The sequence below is a fragment of the Mustela nigripes genome, chromosome 4 (genome assembly GCF_022355385.1).
Source record: "Mustela nigripes isolate SB6536 chromosome 4, MUSNIG.SB6536, whole genome shotgun sequence".
Taxonomy (NCBI): domain Eukaryota; kingdom Metazoa; phylum Chordata; class Mammalia; order Carnivora; family Mustelidae; genus Mustela; species Mustela nigripes.
In genome coordinates this window covers 120,204,532-120,230,372 of record NC_081560.1, presented here as the reverse complement: position 1 = coordinate 120,230,372, position 25,841 = coordinate 120,204,532, and the positions used below count along the sequence as shown (strand labels likewise).

The 25,841-nt window shown below is 41.3% G+C and overlaps 1 protein-coding gene across 2 annotated transcripts in view; it reads right to left on the bottom strand.

Moving 5' to 3' along the window:
• PRKG1 (protein kinase cGMP-dependent 1) overlaps positions 1-25,841 on the bottom strand; it is a 1,248,991-nt gene that overhangs the window by 29,635 nt on the left and 1,193,515 nt on the right. For both annotated transcript variants that reach the window (XM_059397429.1, XM_059397428.1), the window contains exon 10: positions 22,417-22,513. In XM_059397429.1, the coding sequence (XP_059253412.1) occupies positions 22,417-22,513 (97 nt within the window). The remainder of the gene's footprint in view (positions 1-22,416; positions 22,514-25,841) is intronic.

Below are 25,841 nucleotides of genomic sequence, written 5' to 3'. Positions count from 1 at the left end.
GCCATTTGTTTGCGACCCATCTCCTTGCCTGCACTGCTCCTGAGGTCCCTTCCAGTGAACACGTTCCACAATTCCACAAATACTGCCCATTTTTGTTCTCACCAGCGCATCACCGTTATACCCACACCCAGATATTTATTTCACCACAGCCAGGGTAGGAGATAAAAACATGCACTTATTTTGTTATTTTTGTTAATAGTTTTGAACTGTAGATTAGGGAGAGTCCATGCAAGGAAATAAACGAAGCCCTCAGTAATGTCAGAGAGAAACGGGAATTAGCATATGTGGAACACAGACGTGCTGGGCACATCCCTATGTATTATTTTCAGTCGCGATATCAACTCTTAGGGGTGGGAGGAACAGAAGTTTGTTGTGTTTTTACGAAGACTTCATCATCACTAACAATAATAGCTAACAGTAATAAAGCTCGTATTGTCAGGAATAGCAAAGTGAGTGAGTTTTCTCCCTTAATCTTCTAGGCACCCTTTTGAGGGACTGTTGTCACCCCCATGTTTCAGAGGAGCTAACCGAGGATTACTGGAGACGGTCTTATCTTGCCCAGGGCCACAGAGCTGTCAAGTCGCAGGACTGGGTTTGTGCTCCCATGCTATTGGTAGGAAGTGCTGTTTCCCTTCAGCTGCATAGAAAACTGATGGCAGAGTGATGGGTGCCTTACAAATGAGAGTTTAATGGAACTGGCCTCCTCGGAGAGACTCCGTGAGAAAAGCTGAACTGTGCGCTACATGCTGTGAAGCTTCCCCCTTGCTGGAAATGCCAGAGCCCCACTGTCCTACCCCAGGTTCTGGGGTACCTGAGTGATGGCTTCTCCTTGTGGAATTCAAAGACTGGAAGCAAAAAAGGGAGGACGCATGCAAATGCCACCGGGATGACTGGGGGTCAGCCTCATCAGCTGCCAATGTAATGATCATTAGTTATAAGCAGTTTACAGAGCCCAACAGCTCACCTGCGGGGGCTTTCTGTTCAGTTTGCTAACTGAAACTATAGTTTCAGTTTCCACTTTGCTTGAGACCATCCCACTGTCTGGAACCACTGTCCTTTGCATTCTGTAAAGACCTGTATAGTTCCTTAGAGGAAAGCCCTTAGAATCTCCACTTCTATTTTAAACTAGAAGGACACAAGACTCCCAGGATCCTGGCTCGTAACTGAGAAGTCAGACAGCCCGAGGACTACTGTTGGAGCTAATTCAACAAACATAGTCACTTCTGCTGCAGTTGATTCTCTTAAAAATATACTCCTGATTAACAACATGTCCAACTCTTAGATTGTCTCTAATGGAAAAATTTGGAAACAATCTAAATGTCCATGCAGAAAAGCGTGGAAAAATAAATGATCATATGACCATGCAAAGCAGCTATAAAAACTAGGATGTAAAATGACGACTTAGCAAAGGAGAAAAAAAAAAAAGGAGAGGGAGACAAAGCAAGAGAGAGACTCTTAAGTCTAGAGAACTGATGGTCACCAGAGGGGAGGTGGTGGGGCCGGGGGTATGAAGGAGGGCACCTGTCGTGATGGGCACAGGGTGATGTGTGGAGGTGCTGAATCACTCCACTGTACACCGGACACGAATATTACACCATATGTTAACTAACGGGAATCAAGTGTCATTCTTTTCTTCTTTAAAGATTTCATTTATTTATTTGACAGAGAGAGAGATCACAAGTAAGCAGAGCAGCAGGCAGCGAGAGAGAGGGAAGCAGGCGCCCCACTGAGCAGAGAGCTCGATGCGGAGCTCGATCCCAGGACCCTGAGATCATGACCTGAGCCAAAGGCACTGAGCCACCCAGGTGCCCCAAGTGTCATTCTAGTCTATTTTTTATTATGGAAAAATAGCCCTCCAAATTTATATACACACAGATAATATGTGTATATGTTATATATACATATTTACATATAAGAATACAGGATACAAGCCAGCATACATTTTATGATCCCATAAATAATGTTTCTGTGTACATATATATCTATATCTAAAATCTAGGATGAGACCATCAGAAATGTGTTACCCAATATGTTCATAATGGTGTTCCCTGAGGGAAATTTTCAGTTTTACTTCTTTTCGCTTTTTTGAATTGCTTAACTTTTGCACAATTAGCATACATCCCTGGTTTGATGGGTAAACACAGTGATATTCGGGGAAAATAAATTTTGAAGCCTCCCTTAAATTGTACTACCTATGTATTAGTACCTGGCTCTCTTTAAGGATTCCAGGTCAAAGGACATCACTCTGCTAGAGTTTCATGAATGCAAAGGCCTGGAGAGGTTGTATAGAGCATGACAATCTATTCGAGTTTGGGCTGAACCACACTATTCAGCTCCTTAAAGGACCTGCCAAATTCTTTTGTTCAGTATGAACTCTCAGGGTAAGTTCTAGCAATTTGTATTTACTAGGTCTACACTATTAGGTTTTATTATGAATGTGCTTTTGCAAAACGAATCATGAAAATTTTTGAGGTGAAATGTAGTTTGCTTTATTTTTTTCCAGTTGGCCAAACGAATTATCCTAAGTCTGCGTCTGTCAAGTTGAGATAATGATGATTTCAAAATCGGGTCAGCTAGCTCCGAACCTTCCCAGCCTAGTTGGGTCAGAATGCCCCCCAGCTCGGTCTTCCCTTGCAGACTCTCCCCCACCCCCGTAGCACGCCGACTGGGGTGCTAGTTGACAGCGTGAGCTCTGAAATGTGACTGCTTTTGTTTAAATCTCAACCATTTTTTGGCTTGTGATCAGGACACATTTCTGACACATTTCTGTCCCCCTCTCGTTATCCATAACTTTGAGGGTAATTCTCAGTTTACTTGGAAAGATGAAATAAAAGGGCTCACATATCAAACCCAGTGTTGGGAACAGTGCATATTAGTGACTTTTAATCTTAGGAGCTTCTATAGGTCATGGTCCCTTCAGGCCTAAGCAAACTATGACCCTGCACAGGCCGCTGTCACTTTATGCCTGTTCCTATCCCCACTCACCGGTCTCAGTCCTACCAACAGCACAGGTAAAGGGCCCAGAAACTACTTTTAAAAGACTGCCGACCCTTGTACCACAGTAGTTTTACTCTCAAAATTCCTGGAAACAGAAGAAGAATAAGAAAATGCTAATACCCCAAGTCTTCCTCTTATTTCTCAGAAACCAAGCTTTGCATTCTATCGGAAACTAGAATTTGCAAACGATTCACTAGTAGGAAGATGCCACTTCCTTCTGGAGCACGGTGTTGCAATTTGAACAAAGGCCTCCTCGGGCCGAGAGAACTGTTACCTGGGTTCATACTGAACTAGAGCTTCAGTTGCACATGCAGGAAATACAGACAGTGAGGGAAAACGAAGCGGAACGTAAGAAAACTCACAGCAGAAGACTCATGCTTAGAAGGTGGGGGAGTAGTCATTGCAGCTGGATGGGAACGGACGAGACCTGGTGAAGGACACGAACGCTCACGCCAGTGATGGGATTGCGGTGTTCAGCATTGTGGGATGTAAATCATACCTCGACAAGGCTTTTAAAAGCATTTTTTTTTTTTTAAAGGTAAAAAACAGGCAATATGTATATCTTCTAATAAGAGATCTATTCTGGGATATATTTTCGATTTCTATTTTAAGGAATGAAATGTTAGACATCTATGTTCATCATTCCCCCTTTAGTAAAAGTTCCCCAGTTAGTCAAAACTGTATTTCATTTTTATTCCAGTATCTGTCAATGATAAACATTTTTTATAAAATTTGATCCTTTTTAGGACTTCACTCTTGTGATTAAATGTCTTAAAAATTTTAAAAAGGCCTCACTTCCCCCTCTCAAAGTAGGATCATGACTTATTTTCAGCAAAATGTACATGTTAGTACAAATTTTTTTCTTCAAAATAATAGGTGATTGCTGGGTAATGTCTTTAATGTCTTTGTAATGTACAACTGAGATCAGATGTGACCTCATATAGTCTCCTAGAGCCCTTTCCTCACTTTTAAAAGGGGAATAAAACCACCTTATAAGCACAGATATTATAAGAGCAAATCTGATAGTGTCTGTGAAAATAGCTGGAAAGTTTACAAGTGCTACCCAAGAACAGTTATCATTACTACCATGACCTCCAAGATATGTGAGAGCGCTGATTAAAGTGGCGTGGACACTCGTAAACTGTGCTTTACTCTTACTGTTCGTCATCATATCTGTGTTTTAAGTAGTTGCCCCAGCCCACTGAAGGAAAAAATGAAAGAACAGGAAGTTTGTCTGACTTTCAGGAAGTTCTACTTTCACAGAGAAGGAAAAACCAGTATTATCCCTTCAACTCAAATAACTTCGTGGGCAGGACAAACCCCAGTACTCACACTTTGCAAAGTTACTCCAGTCATGAAAGACAGCAAACATTTTCAAGTGCACCGAAAACTCCCATTCCACACAGAAGTATTGGATTGTATTCTTCAAAGCTCCCTAACCAAAAACATGCTAGTCCTTCCTGGAGAATTACTTTTTCTCTGTAACAGTACTATAGTTTCAGGCGGACACTACTACAGTCAGGATAGAAAACCCCGGGGGTTCAAACTTTCTTGTCTCACTGGTTGTTCCAGTCTTCCCCCTCACCTCTCTCTGCACAATAACCTCAGATGCTTTCCTTTCTTCAGTCACTGTCCAAAACTTAAGAATGAATCACGGCATCTCGTTTGTTCCAAAGGACGCGCAGGAGAGGGGAGCATAAGGGACTTGTCGCAGCCCTGGTGACACACAGCCAGCTGACGCACAGAACCCAAAGGATGGATTATGATTTTAAACAGATGCCAGAGTTGAAAAGCTTTTCAGACAGGAGGAATAGAGGCATGGCACCATGAGACAATTTTATGGCAAGGATTTGATGTGTAAAACTTATTTCATCATTGACCACTAAGTGGTTTATATATACACCATTCAGAGCAAAGGCGCATAGTAAAAAAGAGCTTATTTTATCTCCACATTTTCCTCTGCCATTTGTACAAGTGACCATCAAGAGAGGGTCTGGTCTCTTCGTTCGTTTCCCTTCCCATGTTCACTTCAACCCCTCATCGAAAGTGTCAATTCCATTTGCTTCGCAACTTGCCTTCAGACTTAAAAAATTCAGTTCTGTAGCGGGAAATATCTTTATTATTAAATTCAAATTGATCAAAAGTCCAGTAAGACTATTTTCACAGAGGAGATAGTTTTCAAAAAAGACACTGAACTTTCAGTTTGGAGGAAGATCAGGAAAGGAACATCATACTTTTCTATTTTTAATTGCAACATGAATAAACAGTTGGACTATTTTATACAGATCCCTTGGAAATCAAAGAATACTTGTGATTTCTCTTATTAAGGAATTAGCACTGATTCATTTTGACTCAAAAGTCTCCTTATACTGAATCAAAATGGTTTACTGAAATGTGCAATTTACATAAACCCTTTCTCTTCCATACAGTAGCCGTGCAAAGTAATCCTTACTTCACTTTGTAGTGATTATGAAAATTGACATGATAAACTTTAAATTATTTTCTTTCATCACCAGCACAAAAACAGACACAGAGATCAACAGAATAGAATAGATGGTCTAGAAATAAACCCACCCTTATGTGGTTAATTAATCTATCACAAGGGAGGCAAGAATGAATATACAGTGGGGAAAAGACCTTCTTTTCAACAAATGGTGCTGGGAAAATTTGACAGCCACATGCAAAAGAATGAAACTGGAAAACTTCTGTACACCACCCACAAAAATAAACTCAAAATGGATCAAAGGCCTAAAATGAGACCTGAAATCATAAATCTCCTAAAACAAACACAGGCAGTAATCTCTTTGACATCACCCTCAGCGATATTTTTCTAGATATGTCTCCGGAGGCAAGAGAAACAAAAGCAAAAAGAAACTATTGGGACTCGGGGCACCTGGGTGGCTCAGTGGGTTAAGCCACTGCCTTCAGCTCGGGTCATGATCTCGGGGTCCTGGGATCAAGTCCCGCATCGGGCTCTCTGCTCAGCAGGGAGCCTGCTTCCCTCTTTCTCTCTCTGCCTGCCTCTCCATCTACTTGTGGTTTCTCTCTGTCAAATAAATAAATAAAATCTTTAAAAAGAAAAAAAAGAAACTATTGGGACTTGACCAAAATGAACAGCTTTTGCCTGGCAAAGCAAACCATCAATAAAATGCAACCTACAGAATGGGAGAAGATGTTTGCAAAGATGTATCTGATAAAAGGTTACTATTGAAGATATATAAAGAACCTATCCAATGCAATATCAAAAACCAATTTTAAAAAAAGGGCAGAAGAGTTAAACATGTTCCAAAAGAAGACACAGACACCAGTAGGCACATGACAGGATGTGTGGAATCACTACTCAAAATACAAATATAGGGGGGTCCCTGGGTGGCTCAGTGGGTTAAGACTCTGCCCTCACTCTGGTCATGATCTCAGGGTCCTGGGATAGAGCCCCACGTCGGGTTCTCTGCTCAGCAGGGAGCCTGCTTCCCCCTCTCTCTATGCCTGTCTCTCTGCCTATCTATGATCTCTGTCAAATAAATAAATAAAATATTTAAAAAAATACAAATATAAAACTAGAGTGAGATACCACCTCACACCTGTCGGAGTGGTTAAAATCAACACTTCCAGAAACATCAAGTGTTGGTGAGGATGTGGATGAAAAGGAACCGTCAGGCACTGTTGGTGGGAATGCAAACTGGTACAGCCTCTGTGGAAAAGAGTATGGAGGTTCCTCATAATGTTCGAAATAGCATCCAAATCCAGTAGTTCTACTACTGGGTGCTTACCCAAAGTAAATAAAAAATTAATTCTACAAGGTGGGGAGGAGTCAAGATGGCGGAGAAGTAGCAGGCTGAGACTACTTCAGCTAGCCGGAGATCAGCTAGATAGCTTATCTAAAGATTGCAAACACCTGAAAATCCATCGGCAGATCGAAGAGAAGAACAGCAGCAATTCTGGAAAAAGAAAAACATCCACTTTCTGAAAAGTAGGACCAGCGGACAAGTGAATCCAAAGCGACGGGAAGATAGACCCCGGGGGGAGGGGCCGGCTCCCGGCAAGCGGTGGAGCAACGGAGCACAAAATCAGGACTTTTAAAAGTCTGTTCCGCTGAGGGACATCGCTCCAGAGGCTACCCGGGGCGAAGCCCACGCGGGGTCAGCGTGGCCTCAGGTCCCGCAGGGTCACAGAAGGATCGGGGGTGTCTGAGTGTCGCAGAGCTTGCGGGTATTGGAACGGGAAAGCCGGCTGCAGAGACAGAGCCGACAGTAAGCTCACAGCTTGGGGTTACCTTGAACCGGTCGCAGGCTCTGTGAGCTCGGAGCGCGGCTGGAGGTCAGGCAGACGGGAGTAACTGGGGGCTGTTCTCTGAGGGCACACTGAGGAGTGGGGCCCTGGGCTCTCGGCTCTTCCAGGCCAGAGACCAGGAGGCCGCCATTTGTGCTCCTGTCCTCCGGAACTCTATGGAAAGCACTCAGGGAACAAAAGCTCCTGAAAGCAAACCCGAGTGGATTACTCACCCCGGCCCCTGCTAAGGGCGGTGCAATTCCGCCTGGGGCAAAGACACTTGAGAATCACTACAACAGGCCCCTCCCCCCAGAAGATCAACAAGAAATCCAGCAGAGGCCAAGTTCACCTACCAAGGAGTGCGGTCTCAATACCAAGGAGAGCAGCAGAATTCCAGAGGAGGAGAAAGCCAAGCACGGAACTCATGGCTTTTTCCCTGTGATTTTTTTAGTCTTGCAGTTAATTTAGTTTTTTTCTTTTTCATTTTTTGTTTTTTTTTTTTCTCGCCTTTGGGTAAAATTTTTTTTTAACTTTTATCTTTTTCTTTTTTAACGTTTTTTAACTAGTTTATCTAATATATATATTTTTTCTTTTTTATATTTTTCTAATGTGTTTTCTTTTTTTTAATTCTTTTCTTTTCTTTTTTTTTTCTTTCTTCCTTTTTGAACCTCTTTTTAACCCCTTTATCCCCCCTCATGATTTGGGATCTCTTCTAATTTGGTTAAAGCATATTTTCCTGGGGTTGTTGCCACCCTTTTAGTATTTTACTTGCTCCTTCATATACTCTTATCTGGACAAAATGACAAGACAGAAAAATTCAACACAAAAAAAAGAACAAGAGGCAGTACCGAAGGCTAGGGAACTAATCAATACCGACATTGGTAATATGTCAGATCTAGAGTTCAGAATGACAATTCTCAAGGTTCTAGCCGGGCTCAAAAAAGGCATGGAAGATATTAGATAAACCCTCTCGAGAGATATAAAAGCCCTTTCAGGAGAAATAAAAGAAGTAAAATCTAACCAAGTTGAAGTCAAAAAAGCTATTAATGAGGTGCAATCAAAAATGGAGGCTCTCACTGTTAGGATAAATGAGGCAGAAGAAAGAATTAGTATATAGAAGACCAAATGACAGAGAATAAAGAAGCTGAGCAAAAGAGGGACAAACAGCTACTGGACCACGAGGGGAGAATTCGAGAGATAAGTGACACCATAAGATGAAACAACATTAGAATAATTGGGATTCCAGAAGAAGAAGAAAGAGAGAGGGGAGCAGAAGGTATACTGGAGAGAATTATTGGGGAGAATTTCCCCAATATGGCAAAGGGAATGAGCATCAAAATTCAGGAGGTTCAGAGAACGCCCCTCAAAATCAGTAAGAATAGGCCCACAACCCGTCACCTAATAGTAAAATTTACAAGTCTCAGTGACAAAGAGAAAATCCTGAAAGCAGCCCGGGAAAAGAAGTCTGTAACATACAATGGTAAAAATATTAGATTGGCAGCTGACTTATCCACAGAGACCTGGCAGGCCAGAAAGAGCTGGCATGATATTTTCAGAGCACTAAACGAGAAAAACATGCAGCCAAGAATACTATATCCAGCAAGGCTATCATTGAAAATAGAAGGAGAGATTAAAAGCTTCCAGGACAAACAAAAACTGAAAGAATTTGCAAACACCAAACCAGCTCTACAGGAAATATTGAAAGGGGTCCTCTAAGCAAAGAGAGAGCCTACAAGTGGTAGATCAGAAAGGAACAGAGACCTTATACAGTAACATTTACCTTACAGGCAATACAATGGCACTAAATTCATATCTCTCAATAGTTACCCTGAATGTTAATGGGCTAAATGCCCCTGTCAAAAGACACAGGCTATCAGAATGGATAAAAAAACAAAACCCATCTATATGTTGCCTCCAAGAAACTCATTTTAAGCCCGAAGACACCTCCAGATTTAAAGTGAGGGGGTGGAAAAGAATTTACCATGCTAATGGACATCAGAAGAAAGCAGGAGTGGCAATCCTTATATCAGATCAATTCGATTTTAAGCCAAACACTATAATAAGAGATGAGGAAGGACACTATATCATACTCAAAGGGTCTGTCCAACAAGAAGATTTAATAATTTTAAATATCTATGCCCCCAACGTGGGAGCAGCCAACTATATAAACCAATTAATAACAAAATCAAAGAAACACATCAACAATAATACAATAATAGTAGGGGACTTTAACACTCCCCTCACTGAAATGGACAAATCATCCAAGCAAAAGATCAGCAAGGAAATAAAGGCCTTAAACGACACACTGGACCAGATGGACATCACAGATATATTCAGAACATTTCATCCCAAAGCAACAGAATACACATTCTTCTCTAGTGTACATGGAACATTCTCCAGAATAGATCACATCCTCGGTCCTAAATCAGGACTCAACCGGTATCAAAATATTGGGATCATTCCCTGCATATTTTCAGACCACAATGCTCTAAAGCTAGAACTCAACCACAAAAGAAAGTTTGGAAAGAAGCCAAATACATGGAGACTAAACAGCATCCTTCTAAAGAATGAATGGGTCAACCGGGAAATTAAAGAAGAATTGAAAAAAATCATGTTTCCATGATTTTCAAATGATAATGATAATGAAAATACAACGGTTCAAAATCTGTGGGACACAACAAAGGCAGTCCTGAGAGGAAAATATATAGCGGTACAAGCCTTCCTCAAGAAACAAGAAAGGTCTCAGGTACACAACCTAACCCTACACCTAAAGGAGCTGGAGAAAGAACAAGAAAGAAACCCTAAGCCCAGCAGGAGAAGAGAAATCATAAAGATCAGAGCAGAAATCAATGAAATAGAAACTAAAAAAAAATAGAACAAATCAACAAAACTAGGAGCTGGTTCTTTGAAAGAATTAATAAAATTGATAAACCCCTGGCCAGACTTATCAAAAAGAAAAGAGAAAGGACCCAAATAAATAAAATCATGAATGAAAGAGGAGAGATCACAACTAACACCAAAGAAATACAAACTATTATAAGAACATACTATGAGCAACTCTACGCCAATAAATTTGACAATCTGGAAGAAATGGATGCATTCCTAGAAACATATAAACTATCACAACTGAACCAGGAAGAAATAGAAAGCCTGAACAGACCCATAACCAGTAAGGGGATTGAAACAGTCATTAAAAATCTGCAAACAAACAAAAGCCCAGGGCCAGACGGCTTCTTGGGGGAGTTCTACCAAACATTTAAAGAAGAACTAATTCCTATTCTCCTCAAACTGTTCCAAAAAATAGAAATGGAAGGAAAACTTCCAAAAACATTTTATGAGGCCAGCATCACCTTGATCCCAAAACCAGACAAGGATCCCATCAAAAAAGAGAGCTATAGACCAATATCCTTGATGAACACAGATGCGAAAATACTCAACAAAATACTAGCTAATAGGATTCAACAGTACATTAAAAAGCTTATTCACCACGACCAAGTGGGATTTATTCCAGGGCTGCAAGGTTGGTTCAACATCCGCAAATCAGTCAATGTGATACAACACATCAATAAAAGAATGAACAAGAACCATACGATACTCTCAATAGATGCTGAAAAAGCATTTGACAAAGTACAGCATCCCTTCCTGATCAAAACTCTTCAAAGTGTAGGCATAGAGGGCACATACCTCAATATCATCAAAGCCATCTCTGAAAAACCCACTGCAAATATCATTCTCAATGGAGAAAAACTGAAAGCTTTTCCACTAAGGTCAGGAACACGGCAGGGATGCCCATTATCACCACTGCTATTCAACATAGTACTAGAGGTCCTAGCCTCAGCAATCAGACAACAAAAGGAAATTAAAGGCATCCAAGTCGGCAAAGAAGAAGTCAAATTATCACTCTTCGCAGAGAATATGATACTATATCTGGAAAACCCAAAAGACTCCACTCCAAAACTGCTAGAACTTATACAGGAATTCAGTAAAGTGTCAGGATATAAAATCAATGCACAGAAATCAGTTGCATTTCTCTACACCAACAGCAAGACAGAAGAAAGGGAAATTAAGGAGTCAATCCCATTTACAATTGCACCCAAAACCATAAGATCCCTAGGAATAAACCTAACCAAAGAGGCACAGAATCTATACTCAGAAAACTATAAAGTACTCATGAAAGAAATTGAGGAAGACACAAAGAAATGGAAAAATGTTCCATGCTCCTGGATTGGAAGAATAAATATTGTGAAAATGTCTATGCTACCTAAAGCAATCTACACATTTAATGCAATTCCTATCAAAGTACCATCCATCTTTTTCAAAGAAATGGAACAAATAATGCTAAAATTTATATGGAACCAGAAAAGACCTCGATAGCCAAAGGGATATTGAAAAAGAAAGCCAACGTTGGTGGCATCACAATTCCGGACTTCAAGCTCTATTACAAAGCTGTCATCATCAAGACAGCATGGTACTGGCACAAAAACAGACACATAGATCAATGGAACAGAATAGAGAGCCCAGAAATAGACCCTCAAATCTATGGTCAACTAATCTTCGACAAAGCAGGAAAGAATGTCCAATGGAAAAAAGACAGCCTCTTCAATAAATGGTGCTGGGAAAATTGGACAGCCACATGAAGAAAAATGAAATTGGACCATTTCCTTACACCACACCCAAAAATAGACTCAAAATGGATGAAAAAAGACAACTGACAGAATGGGAGAAGATATTTGCAAACGACATATCAGATAAAGGACTAGTGTCCAGAATCTATAAAGAACTTAGCAAACTCAACACCCAAAGAACAAATAATCCAATCAAGAAATGGGCAGAGGACATGAACAGACATTTCTGCAAAGAAGACATCCAGATGGCCAACAGACACATGAAAAAGTGCTCCATATCACTCGGCATCAGGGAAATACAAATCAAAACCACAATGAGATATCACCTCACACCAGTCAGAATGGCTAAAATCAACAAGTCAGGAAATGACAGATGCTGGCGAGGATGCGGAGAAAGGGGAACCCTCCTACACTGTTGATGGGAATGCAAGCTGGTGCAGCCACTCTGGAAAACAGCATGGAGGTTCCTCAAAATGTTGAAAATAGAACTGCCCTATGACCCAGCAATTGCACTATTGGGTATTTATCCTAAAGATACAAACGTAGTGATCCAAAGGGGCACGTGCACCCGAATGTTTATAGCAGCAATGTCCACAATAGCCAAACTATGGAAAGAACCTAGATGTCCATCAACAGATGAATGGATCAAGAAGATGTGGTATATATACACAATGGAATACTATGCAGCCACCAAAAGAAATGAAATTTTGCCATTTGCGACAACATGGATGGAACTAGAGCGTATCATGCTTAGCTAAATAAGTCAAGCGGAGAAAGACAACTATCATATGATCTCCCTGATATGAGGAAGTGGTGATGCAACATGGGGGCTTAAGTGGGTAGGAGAAGAATCAATGAAACAAGATGGGATTGGGAGGGAGACAAACCATAAGTGACTTTTAATCTCACAAAACAAACTGAGGGTTGCTGGGGGGAGGGGGGTTGGGAGAAGGGGGTGGGATTATGGACATTGGGGAGTGTAGGTGCTTTGGTGAGTGCTGTGAAGTGTGTAAACTTGGTGATTCACAGACCTGTACCCCTGGGGATAAAAATATATGTTTATAAAAAATAAAAATTAAAAAAAATTAATTCTACAAGATATATGCACCCCAGTGTTTACTGCATTATTTTTTTCTATTTTGTTAGTTTTTTTTTTTTTAATTTTTTTAAATTTATTTTTTATTTATTTTCAGCATAACAGTATTCATTATTTTTGCACCACACCCAGTGCTCCATGCAATCCGTGCCTTCTATAATATAATACCCACCACCTGGTATACTGCATTATTAATAGCCAAGATATGAAAGCAGACCAAGTGTTCATCGATAGATGAATGGATAAAGATGTGTGTGTCTATGGGTATATGAACACACATACACACACACACACACACACAGACACTCTGGAATATTAGTCATAAAAAATAATGAGATCTTACTGTTTAGAAAAACATAGATCGACCTAAAGGACATTATGCTAAGCAAGATAAATCTGACGGAAAAAGAAAAATACCATATGATTCACTTATATTTAGAATCTAAAAAAACAAAACCAGCAAACAACAACAAAACAGACAAACGGAATGAATGTGTGGTTGTCAGAGGGGGGCTGGGTGAGCAGATGGGCAAAAAAAAATTTACTTTCCTTATCAAATCATCAAATATTTTCTTGCCCCAACCTATATGTGATTTCTATGTACCATCTCATTCATCTGTATGAAGAAATACTACGTGTAGCGGTTTCCCAACTTGCGTCTGCATTTCTCAATTGATCACGCCAATATTTCACATAATTCTACTTTTCTAATACTTAAAGCACAATTATAACCTGAAATTTCACACAGATGGGAGTTGAGACTCCTAAGTTGACACTTCAATTTCATTTATTGACTCTGTGAAAGCTTAAAGTCGGTTGAAATGAAACAGAATCCCATATTGCAAAACTCAGCTCTGGAAGCTGTGCTCAGGTTTACTCAAGAAAGTGTATTCTCATCATACTTTTGAGACATAAGGCCTAAAAAACTTTATGATGTTCCTGTTACATACTGGGAGGATTTTAATCAATGGCTTGAAATCAGTTCTTAGGGGTGCGTGGGTGGCTCAGTGGATTAAGCTTCTGCCTTCAGCTCGGGTCATGATCTCAGGGTTCTAGGATCGAGTCCTGCATCAGGCTCTCTGCTTGGCAGGGAGCCTGCTTCCTCCTCTCTCTCTGCTTGCCTCTCTGCCTACTTGTGATCTCTGTCAAATACATAAAATCTTAAAAAAAAAATCAGTTCTTATAGTCTTGATATAGGTGATATTCAAACTTCACCCTGGTATTAAATGAAATAGGATAACTCTTTCCGCCCTACTTTTGGACTTCACATTTTTCACCAGATCTCCTACAAATATAAATGTACTTCAAATGCAGTTAAGCCCATTCCACACGTATTTTGTTATTTTGCCCATGCTCACTTCATCTATGGAAAACAGTCCCAGGAAACATTAAGCTGCTCTGTCCATGGGGATGTGAAATCATAACCACAAAGTGGGTCCTGTGGGTTGAACTTATGTGATTCTTTTTTGGTGCTGGTGGTCTCTTTGCTCTTACTTTGAACTTGCAAGGCAGCTGGCTGGTGTTGGGGGCTCAGAACCCAGCCACCCGGCCCCCAGAACCTGATCTCAGACAGATCTCGGTGTTCGAGCTAATAGCTGGTGTGTGTCAATGGCAATAGGGGATATTAATATGAGGAACAGAGTATGAATTAGCAAAAATTAAATGTATACAGTTGAGCTACACTGAAACATACAGAATTGCTCTTTTATTACCCCCCGCTCCCCGCGTGCCAAAAGCAAGAGAAACCATTTCATTTTAAGGACATGGCTATTTTCAACACTCCTAACATATACAAGGGGCCTGCTTTCCCCTCGCATGAATGAGATCTCTCTTTTAAAGTGTTTACATGAAATTTCTGGGGACACGGGCTACCTCCTGGCAAAAAGTAGACTACCTTATTCGGAAGAGAAATTATGTTTATTTTTGGGAGCAGCCCCACCTAAAAATAGCCTGTCTGGTCACCTTATGTTCTTTGGTTTCACAGGTGGAAGCTGAGAGCTGAGTCTATGTTCTTTAGGTTTTCATCACCTGACCTAATGCCACAGATGCCTTGTGCCTTCACATCTGACCTCCCCCAAGAACAGAACACAGTGATTCCCCAGCCGATGGGCTGCCTAAGGCCATTTCTCACCGTTTTTCCATGCAACCCCTGGGCGGGTCTGTCACTTGCTTTGGTGGCCTGTGAAGACACTAGCCCTCAGTGTTGTAACCTTTGCCTGGAATGGCCTTGCCCAGCTGTTCACTTAAATCCCAACAGATTCCTAAGCCCTGGCTGGAGTCCCGTGTCTCCTCGGGGCCTCTGCGATCCCATCAGCTCCAAATGGTCTCCCTCTTTCTGAACTACGAAGAATCTTTCTGCATAATCCATAAGTTAATACAGTACTAAAGGATTTCATTTGCTCTTCTTCAGATGTGTTCTTTTCTTATTTACAAGAAGGCAGAAATTCCTTAAAGGCAGGGATCGCCACTGCTATTTCTGATCCCACAAAAAATATTGAGGGATTTTATAGAAGATAAATTTTTGCTGAATGTGATGGGTCCATAAATTCTTACAGAAAACATAAGAGTGACCGAAATGTTAACTTTCAGATATACTCTCCTATCACTCGTATCTTAACCCTTGCAAAGACATGTCTAGTGCCTTCCAGATTTACATGGATATTTCTAGAATAACACATGGTTATGGATGAGAAATGAACATTTTACTGGACCCTAGAGCACTGATTTAAAATACTTTTAAGGGGGCGCCTAGATGGCTCAGGGGGTTAAAGCCTCTGCCTTCGGCTCAGGTTATGATCTCGGGGTCCTGGGATCGAGCCCCGCATCAGGCTATCTGCTCTGCAGGGAGTATGCTTCCTCCTCTCTCTCTGCCTGCCTCCCTGCCTACTTGTGATCTCTGTCAAATAAAAAAATAAAATTAAATACTTTTAAGGAGAAAGATTCATTCCTATAGAAAGCTGGTATATAAAATACTTTCCAAGATGTGTAAGCAAGTCATTATTTGCAGTCTGTGCACACTCAACTTGGTTCCAACCACTGTATAAAATATATTCTACAGTAACAAGGTGAATGAATGTGTGTCTTTATAAGCATAATGTCAAAGTAGAGACAGACTTGACTCCTGGCGATGCGTACCGAGAAATGATCTTAGGAGACATCATAGATCCTGCCTGCACCTGTTAGGCTCAGCTCATGTCCACTTAATGGGACTGTCATTAGCTACCCAAGTGACTCCCTTCGAAATCAATACTATTTATCACCAGAAATACTTGGCATCAGCTTAGATTCTTTTGAAGGAGGCACCTCAAATGAGGGTGACCCTTGGTAATGAGCCCAGTAGAGGAACAGGGAGGGAAAGCAATCTTTGAGTTTCCCGGGAGCGCAGAGCCATCGCTCACCTGGACAAAGGATGGGAGGCCTTGGGAGAGGGCTTCTGCAGGCATCCTGTGCAGTCAGTCACCATGGCCACACATGGCCATGCTGCCAGCCATCCCCCAGCTGTTCCATTTCACTGCCCATGTGGCCTCCCAGGGAAGGTCTCGAAATGTTCCCGTCTTACATGGGGTTTCCCTTTGCAGTTAAGCTGTTCACCTTTCAGAATGATGACACACAGCTCCGCTGACCGAGCAATGGATTTCTCGCCTAATTGCTTCCTTAATCACCTCCTAGTCTCCTCTCGCCTTCCACTGGTAGACACAGCCCGCCTGTCTGGCCTGCGTGGGATGCCCAGTGCCAAGCAGCTGGCAAAGATACCCGACAGGGCTCCCGACCCTGGCCGGCCCTGTGACCCGGTGTGGCAGTGCTTGCGGCTTGCTGCCACCCTGCCCCCCTCTGGTGCTGTCCTCCCATTGGGGGGGGGGGCACAGGAGAAAGGAGAGGGGACCTGTCTGGCCCGTGTGGCAAGAGCCAGACCCTTGCTATGCCCCATCCGGGTTCCATGGCTCAAGGAGGCTGTGGAGGAAGCTGACAGGATTCAGCCGATGGTAATGAACCTAAAGGAAGGAGCTCGAGAGCTTTGTGGGGATTTAATAGAAGCTGTCACCGAGGTCTTCTGAAGACCTCAAGCTCTTTCTTACAGTGGAGAAATTGTACTGTCAGGACTCAGCAGAGCAAGGGAGAAAAAAGGGTAAATTACTCCATCCCCTTCCTTTTCTCTGGGTAGAGCGAGAATGGTAGTTATCGTTAGGGTATTTTAATAATGAAAATAGCATCACAATACTGACTGACTTATGGTGTGAGGCACTATTTGGGGGCTTTGACTCATTTAGTCTTTGTAACCTTGTGAGGCTTACATCCTACTGCGAGCCTCATGCTGGAGGATGGGAAACCGAGGCTCAGAAGTAAGTGACCTCTGACGAAATGCCTGGTGGGGACAAATCTGAATACAGGAGATCTGAGTCCAGATCTAGCTTTTAGCTATGATGCTGTCATGTCTGATTTCTTTTTCCTCCACAGACATTTTACTATGGAAATAAGAACGGCAAAAGATTCAGAGAAGGGAGCGCCTCTGAAGGTTCCACAGAAGGAGATGTGAACAGTGGATTATCGCAGTGGTGATTCTAGATTTGGGTCTAATAGAGGTTCTTGAATTCTAGAACTTTTTTTTTTTAAACAAAGGTTGTACATGTGACAACATTTGTTTGATGCCACTGCAGTGGCTGTTGTTGGTGTGATAAGAATCTAACCAAAATGACAGAAAAAGTTTCTGGTTGAAAACAAATCAGTAGGGACACCTGGGTGGCTCAGTTGGTGAAGCCTCTGCCTTCAGCTCAGGTCGGGGAGCCTGTTTCTCCCTCTCCCTCTGCTTCTCTCCCTGCTTGCACTGGCTCTCTCTGACAAATAGATAAATGAAATCTTAGAAACAAACAAACAAACAAACAAAAAACCAAATCAGTAGTTCTGGGCTTTAAGAGCCTTTTTACTGACTGCATGGTCTTAGGCAACCGATATGCATTAACCGTGACGTCCTTCTAGTAAAAGCAGAGCACGTCTCATTTCCTGCTCCCAGAGTAACTAGAAAGGTAAAATAATGTGCCGGATGTGGACCAATTTGAAGGTCATGGAGCAGGGTTCAAATGCAAGGTCTGATTATTTTAGTAAGGAAGTGGCATCGCTATTTTAAAAATATGATTAGTATCAGTTGGTCCGTAAACAAGCCCACGTTAGTTGCATTTTACAGGCGTGTTCTGTAATGCTTTAGGTCATCTCTGTAGATGCCCTAACTCTGTTTTAGGATGCCACCTCCTGCCCAACACCACAAATGCTGCTCATACTTTGATTATTGGATTATTAGTTCCCATGACTGTCCTTCCCAGGGGCTGTTTCATGTTAGACTCTGAATGTCCCGGCAGGCAGCTTGCTACATAAATATATAACAAATGAAATAGAGACGATATAAGCTGCGAAGACAGAGATTATGTCTTCCATATCTTGGTCCCTATATTTTATCCAAATATGGAGCTCTGGTCTAGGAGGCATTGGATTGCTGAATAAAACCATAAAATATCTAATATCTAAAGCAACCACATCAGCATTGCCAGATTAAAAAGGCTGATTTGTGCAAATCTGTTCTGAAAAGCAAGCACGTCTCGGATGAGAGCAAAAGTAAATCAAGAATGTGACCATAGAGCAATGAGACTAGTTTTCATCTGTGGTGGTAAAATCAATCTCCTTATTCTGCAGTCATACCTTGCAAATTAAGGGGATTACCATCGTGTCTTAGAGTGGTGCTTACTGCTTTAATGAGTGAATCATCTATTAAAAAAAAAAATGAGATCTTTTGCTGAAAGTGCTATTATAAACGAAATGTGGTCTTCTGGAAGATAAACAGGCAGCACTGAGCAAATTAAAAAGCTCATTCTTCAAAATAAAAAAGAATAGTCAGAAAATATGGTTTCTGCCAGATAACAGGGGAAAAAAAAACCCAAAAAACCCAGTACAGATGACTTCTCAGAGGTAGTAGTTGTGAATAGGACATGTCTGATAGTCAACTCATTAAAATCAGCTCTGCTAAAAGTATTTATAAAACAGAATTAATAGCTCCAGAGCAGATTTCCCATTCATATAAGACCAGTTCTTCAAGCTTCTGGTCTCATCACTGAACAACGATGTGAGTTTCTGTTATGTGCCAAAATTACGTTCTCCTCTCCAAAAGTTGGCAATGAACTATTTAGTAATAGTCCTGCCTGAAAAATCTTCTGGCATCTAAACTCACCCAAATTGAGATAAACAATAAAAATTTAAGACACGCTAAGAAAACTTTTGCATATCATTATGCAAAGTAACATGAAGCTAATCTGTATAACAAATGATAATAAAACTCCTAAGTCCTACCAGGAAATGGGTTTCAACAACCTCAAATTTAATTCTTCATACCCAATTCAAGAGTTTTATAATCCTATTTTCTATACTTGGGATAAAATTTTAAACGCCATTATAAAATTAAAGTGCCCTATGGTTTTTATCATGTCATTTACCTGATCAACATCATTGCTGAACTAAGGATTGGTAAGTTCAACATATCCATTTTATATACTTGGTACGGTACTGTGCATATACATAAGGGAAATTCATCCATAAATGTCTAGCAGGACTTTTTAATATATCACTCTATAATATTGATAACGATCTTGCACGTATCATTTTCAGAGGAGAGTGAAGTGAAGTTCTATAATCACAACAGAACAGGGCTCTGCCTGGTCCTCTTCCCACTGTGAAAGGCTTGGGTACTGGCCTGAAGGTGCTCTCTACTGCCCCCTGTCTCAGGTCTGTGGCAATTCACTATTCGCCATGACGACAGTATGCTAAGGCCAGACTGGGCTCTGGCCTCACTCAACACATACACAAACAATCACAGAGGAGAATATTTTTCATACCCAATAGTTAAGAGTCTCAGGCAGGGAGTAAGTGGTAAGAATGGGAGACGGTGAATCGTAGGGCAAGAGCCATCACCTAAATGGCTAGCCCCCACTCAACAGTGAACACAATCTGGATATTCTGATTTTCACAAGGGGTTTCTGGGTCAAGGGCAAAAATCACATGACATGAAGATGTGGCTTCAGAGGTTAAAACCACGTGCCTCTTTTCTAATGTATGGCTTGTGCCTAGCGGCCCAATATGGATTTATCATTCCTGCAGGTATCTAATGTTTTTGCAAACTGGACTCCAGTTAAAATTAATTCCTGAGGTGATGGTTTTGGTTAGTCTATAAACATCTGTGTGGAAGAGTAAAATAGAATATCCATGAAAAGAAAATTAGGCTGAACTACCCTGACTCTCTCCTGCGATGGAGCTTATACACATGTGTATACACACACACACACAGGTATTTTTGTCTTTTTAAATTACGTTTTACATGGGCACCTTTCATATGCCCACGCTGAGCCGTCCCTAATTTTCTGGTAAGTTGTTTGTGCCTCCTGAAACATTTTGACAGAAGTCTCTAGAAGTTTTCCAATGTCAGCCTGGCATGTAATTCTTCAGCTTGACATGGTTTTGGTGTATGAGCAATTTTCAGTATTTCAAACATCCTGAGTAAATTTCTCTATTTCATAAAATACCTTACTGGTAACCTAAAGGTCCCCAACTTGATATCCTCGGATCCTTAGGAACCCACAAATTGGTTAACGTAGATTTTTTCTTGGTCAACCAAAACAATAATTTTGCTGTCCAAAGTCTTTACAAAATGATATTTAAGAAACTATAAGTCACGAAATCAGCCTCTAGGGAGTTCTGTCTACATTTAGTTCTTCATTCAAAAAGGGATGGAAACCCATGTAAGCAGGTAAATAAACGTAGCCGACAATATGCTCTTCCTGACAGGGACCTCTGCCCCCTGAGCTATTTATGTGCCCCAACACCCCTGGACAAAGACAACACTGGTAATAAGTCTTCACCACCTCCATGAGCAGTTAGATTTTCTCACAAAATCAAAGTTCTTGAAAGTGAAATCTAACACTGCATTGACTGGCAGATTTCAGAAGAACAACTTTTCCTAGGCCCCGGATCTGTACTCCAATAGCCGAAAATTCTCACTATGACACCAGATGTCAGGTCAGAGGCAGCCTAACGGATAACATGTCTAAGCAGTGTCACCGGAAGCAGAGTGCCAACTCCACGAAACCCATCATGGCTTCAAATTTTCCTGTCTAGTTATTTTCTTGCCTCGTGTTTAGATAAACAGCATTTTTCCTGCCTGTCAAAAGCCAGGGATCCCAGCTGCAGCAAAAAGGGACAAACAACCAAACCCAGCACTGGGCTGATCTGGTTTTAGGGCCGGGGATTTCTCTTGTCCTCAATGGCAACAGGAACTGTTTACTGCACTGTAGAGGGAGTTCCTAACATACTGTACTGGTGTCTGGTGTCAGGGGTTCCTCCAGGTTCAGCGGAGATGCGGAAATTAATCTGCCTTCTCGAACCAGGATCATATCCACACCATCTCCCAGTGCAGCAGCTCAGTTACCAGAATACATTTTTTTTCTTTCTGGTCTATGTAACAGATCAGTTCTTAAACTTGTATTTCAAAGGCCCAATATGCTATGCTTCCATTTGGTTTGCACCACATTCAAGCAATATGTTGAATGAATAAACTTGCACCAAAATGTCCCCATCGTCCTCATTAATACTTAACCTTTGTGTATGTGCACAAATGTGTGTGAAATATTCACACCATATTATCTATTATGGGTATATACACACTATATACTATATATGTGTGTATATATATATATATATATATATAGTCACTATAACTTGGTGCTTGCTATGGAATCACAGAATTAACTACAACATTATTTACATTTTCTTAAAGTTTTAAGGTATTAAACATTTTTAATTAAATATAGATAGATTTTACTCATTTATTTACTTCCCTAGTTCTGAGCCATATTCTCTAACTTATCCGATCTATAACCCGATCTACAACCACAATGATCAAAATGTAAATTTAAATATCTATATAAAGGAAATGAAATATATATACATGTATTACATAGTGTATTATAGTCTGCATGTCTACATATAACATTTATATGTATCCCATTTCCTCTCTGTATTGAAATTTACATGTAGGTAGGTGCGTGACTAAGTGGATGAGAACTGCTCAGAACTCAGGAAGTTGAGGTCACAGAATACCAGCTGGAGAAAAAAAAAATTATGGCTCCTCATTAGGTTAATAGATTTACCTTTCATTTACTATGAGGAGGTTTTTCTAAAAAAGTTTTTCTTTTTTCTTTTAGTCATCAGTTTACAGGCTGATGTATATAGCTCACTGTACCTGTTTCAGACTCGGATATGCTGACATGAAAGCATTTGGTACCGATTCAGGAACAGTAATAAGTAATGATAAGGGACTAGAGAGAAATATTAATCTAGAGGGAAAAATGTAGGAGAAGCCCCCGCCCCCTGAGCACGTAAAGGAGAATCACCTACCAGCTCTACTCGTCCGAAGCCTCCGACTCCGAGGGTGTCGATGATGTTGAAGTCAGACAGTTTCAGGTTGGCGAAGAAAGCAGCTTCGGCTTCGTATCTGGATTTTTTGATGCGAAAAAATGGAAATTTCTTAGAGGCGCAAACACGAGAACCACGCACGACCGACGCGGAATGACAGGACTGTGGCTCAGGGTTTACCTGCTCAAATTCCATCTTGCTTCTAGAGTCTGTGTCTCCTCCCAAGCATAATTGTTTGGTTCCCGTTGTGCAGAATAACCAAGATTTGCACTTGTCTTTCAAAGGAGAGTAAGACAGAGCACCTGGTACCTGCCAGTCATGTGACTGCTACATCCAGCCACTAGATCGAGAGTTACATTGCAGGGCTTTCCTGCGCGTCTTCTTGCGAGCCCGGATTGTTGGGCTGGTTCTTTTTTGGTTTTGTTTGGGGACTGGGGGTTTTGCTCGGTTTGGGTTTTGCCGTTCAGATTTGGGAGGGCGGTTTCTCATGAGTTTCTCTTTTCCGGAGGCTGGCAGTGGCTCCTATCAGAATTTATTAAGAGCAGCAAGATCACTGAGGTCTCCAGAGCGGCATCACAGTCAGGTTTTAGAACAGATCCAAAAGGCAGAGGACTGATGTGCCAATGTCTGAAACGGAGGATTTCGGAAGCATATTCACCTTCCTAAAACGTGTCTCCCCTCTGTTTATGTTTACCCACTGCCTCTCAGCTGGTCATCCCAGTGCCTTTATGATTGCCAGTGTCTTACTAGAGCTCTGTGGAAGAGCAAAGACCGTGCTCCGAAGTCTAGCTCTGCCCCAGGCACATCTGACACACGCAAGCGGCCAAAATAAGCTTCTCTTGGTGAGACAAGTGAATATGAGAGGCTTAAAATATCTTCTTATTAAAAGCCCTACTATTTTTAGAAAGGGCAGGAAGGCATAACAGTGAAGATAACCCTCCCTCTCACTCATGTCAGGTCAGGGAGTAATTCAGCTGTCTCCAAACTGAAGTTTCTGGATAGCTCTGTGCCACCCATGACCTTCAGCCAGGCGGTACCCGACGCGGTCTATGCTATAGATAGATATGATGAATGTGCTGGAGAGGATGATCCCAACGCCGCTGGTTTGTCAGTTTCAGGATAGAGTCACCCGCAGGCGTGCGTGGCATTAAGCCATGTAGCATTTTAGCTATTCCTTTGTAATCCAACAAAAATTTAGACTCTTCACTTGGAAGAGATGTGAAGCAGCCTTCTAGGTGAGGTTTTAGACATTCTCCCCAAGTTACAACCCCAGTTGCGGTTTTTAAACAATTCTTGACAGACTCATGAGAGGGTACAAATGACCTCATGTTCATTATTGGCTGGTTCTGAGCCATCCACTCCCTCTAATGAACCTCCATAAACGAGGCTGCTGGCCAATCCTGATGGCGTTGTAGACTTCTCTCGTTAAACACAGTCAAAAGATTGGCATAGCGATTCTGGAGATGGTTTACTAGAAGGGGCATAAGTAGTAAATGTGCATTTCTAGCATTCCGACTGGTCCACTACTTTGGAAAATTAAAACTCCATCCCATTTAAAGGGCCAGTGGCAGAGTTCACTTCAACAGGTGCTTACAAGGACATCTGTTGGGATCAGACCCTGTCATGGTTTGTATGCGGTCAAGCATTTCTCGGCAGGCTAATCAAATTCTTAATGAGACTGTTTCTGAGTAATATCCTATGTGCTTGCCAGACTTAGAAATCTCAGACACAACGAGGGTAAACTCTTTCAGATTATTCTGATACCATTTTGTATAGTTAATAAAGTGTGGTGTTCTTATAGTTCCTGAAGTTACTCCCAAATCCTTACACTTGGGCTCTGTCAAACTAGGCTAGTGATCTCCAGCCCTGTCTGCACCCAGAACTACCTGAGCATTGCCCAGAAACCATGTAATGTGGGTCCTAGCACAGAGTGAGTGAAGCATAAATTTTGGGGGGCAGTACCCAACTACCTGTATTTTTTTTAAAGCTCCCTTGGGGATTCTGATGTATAGCAAGCATTGAGAATTATAGCTCCAACTTCTCTGAAAGCTGAAGGAATTCCAGATACCATGGGAGCATTTTAGGGAGGATTAAAATGGTCCTGGGAAATCAGTAGTTGCCCAGTGAGTCTGGGGGTGATGTATTCATGCCAAGAGGGCTGGGGGCTCTTACAAACTTGTCTGGGTCCCTGCCCTCTGATCCTAGACCCCTTGAAATGACCAGTAATGGCTAACAGAGCTTAAAACAAACAAACAAACAAACTAAAAGGAACATTGCTAAAAAAACAAAAACAGATACAGAACGCAGAAATCATAAGCTTAGCTGTTTAGTGTTTGCATTTCTACAGCAAAATCCTGACTTTGTTTATACTCACTCTCTGATTAACTACTGATGGTATTTTCATTAATAGAATGGATATATTAATTCTCATGTTAATAGTAGACATTTTCTCTGTAGTGATTAAAATCCACCTAAACATATATGGCCTCATACACTGAAGGCACAATTACCATTAAAGAAAATATTTCATGTTTTAAAGAAAATAGGTTGGTAACACTGCCATCATACTTTGCTAACCTTGGTAGTTACTTTGCTAATACGGCTTGGTGACTTTTAAAAATACTACCTAGTGGGTGATTTTAATCTAGCAGTTGGTAAAATACATTCTGAGGGCCCTTCAGATAACATCGTCATCGTCTTCTTCTTCTTCTTTTAAGATTTTTTAAAAAGTTTTATTTATTTATTTGACAGAGGGAGACCACAAGTAGGCAGGGAGAGAGGGGGAAGCAGGCTCCCCACTGAGCAGAAAGCCAGACCCAGGGCTTGATCCTAGGACCCTGAGACCATGACCTGAGCCGAAGGCAGAAGGCTTAACCCATGGAGCCAGCCAAGAGCCCTTCAGATAACATCTTCTTGATGTTCCATTCCATTCTGTGTTGGGGCCCGATTCTCAGAGAGTTCAAACCATGTAGGAATGCTACCATAGCGTGCTTTACTTTTTCTTTCCCACCCAACATGTGAGTTGCTTAATATTTTGCATGCATTTATTTCTTATTTAGACTACTCTTTACAGACAAGAGTTATATCATACAGACCCTGTATACTTCTTGTTTTTAAATAACTTCTGTTATTCTATTATGGTGGAAATCACACCAGGCAAGGGACCTCTGTAAAAAACTTAAACTGTGGATGACGGCTTTTCCGTTATCTACACTTGTTTATAACTTGGAGACACATTTTCCTTCTTCCTTTTTACTTAGGGATGATTTGAAGATAATTTGAATCCATCAGTTATGTTCTACTTATTTTAGAGTTGGTATAAGTTTGAGTGGGGAAGGAGACTAAATAAATTGGCTAAGTAAATGGATGTCGTTCTACTAAATAAATTTATTTTGCCCAAGGGAAGT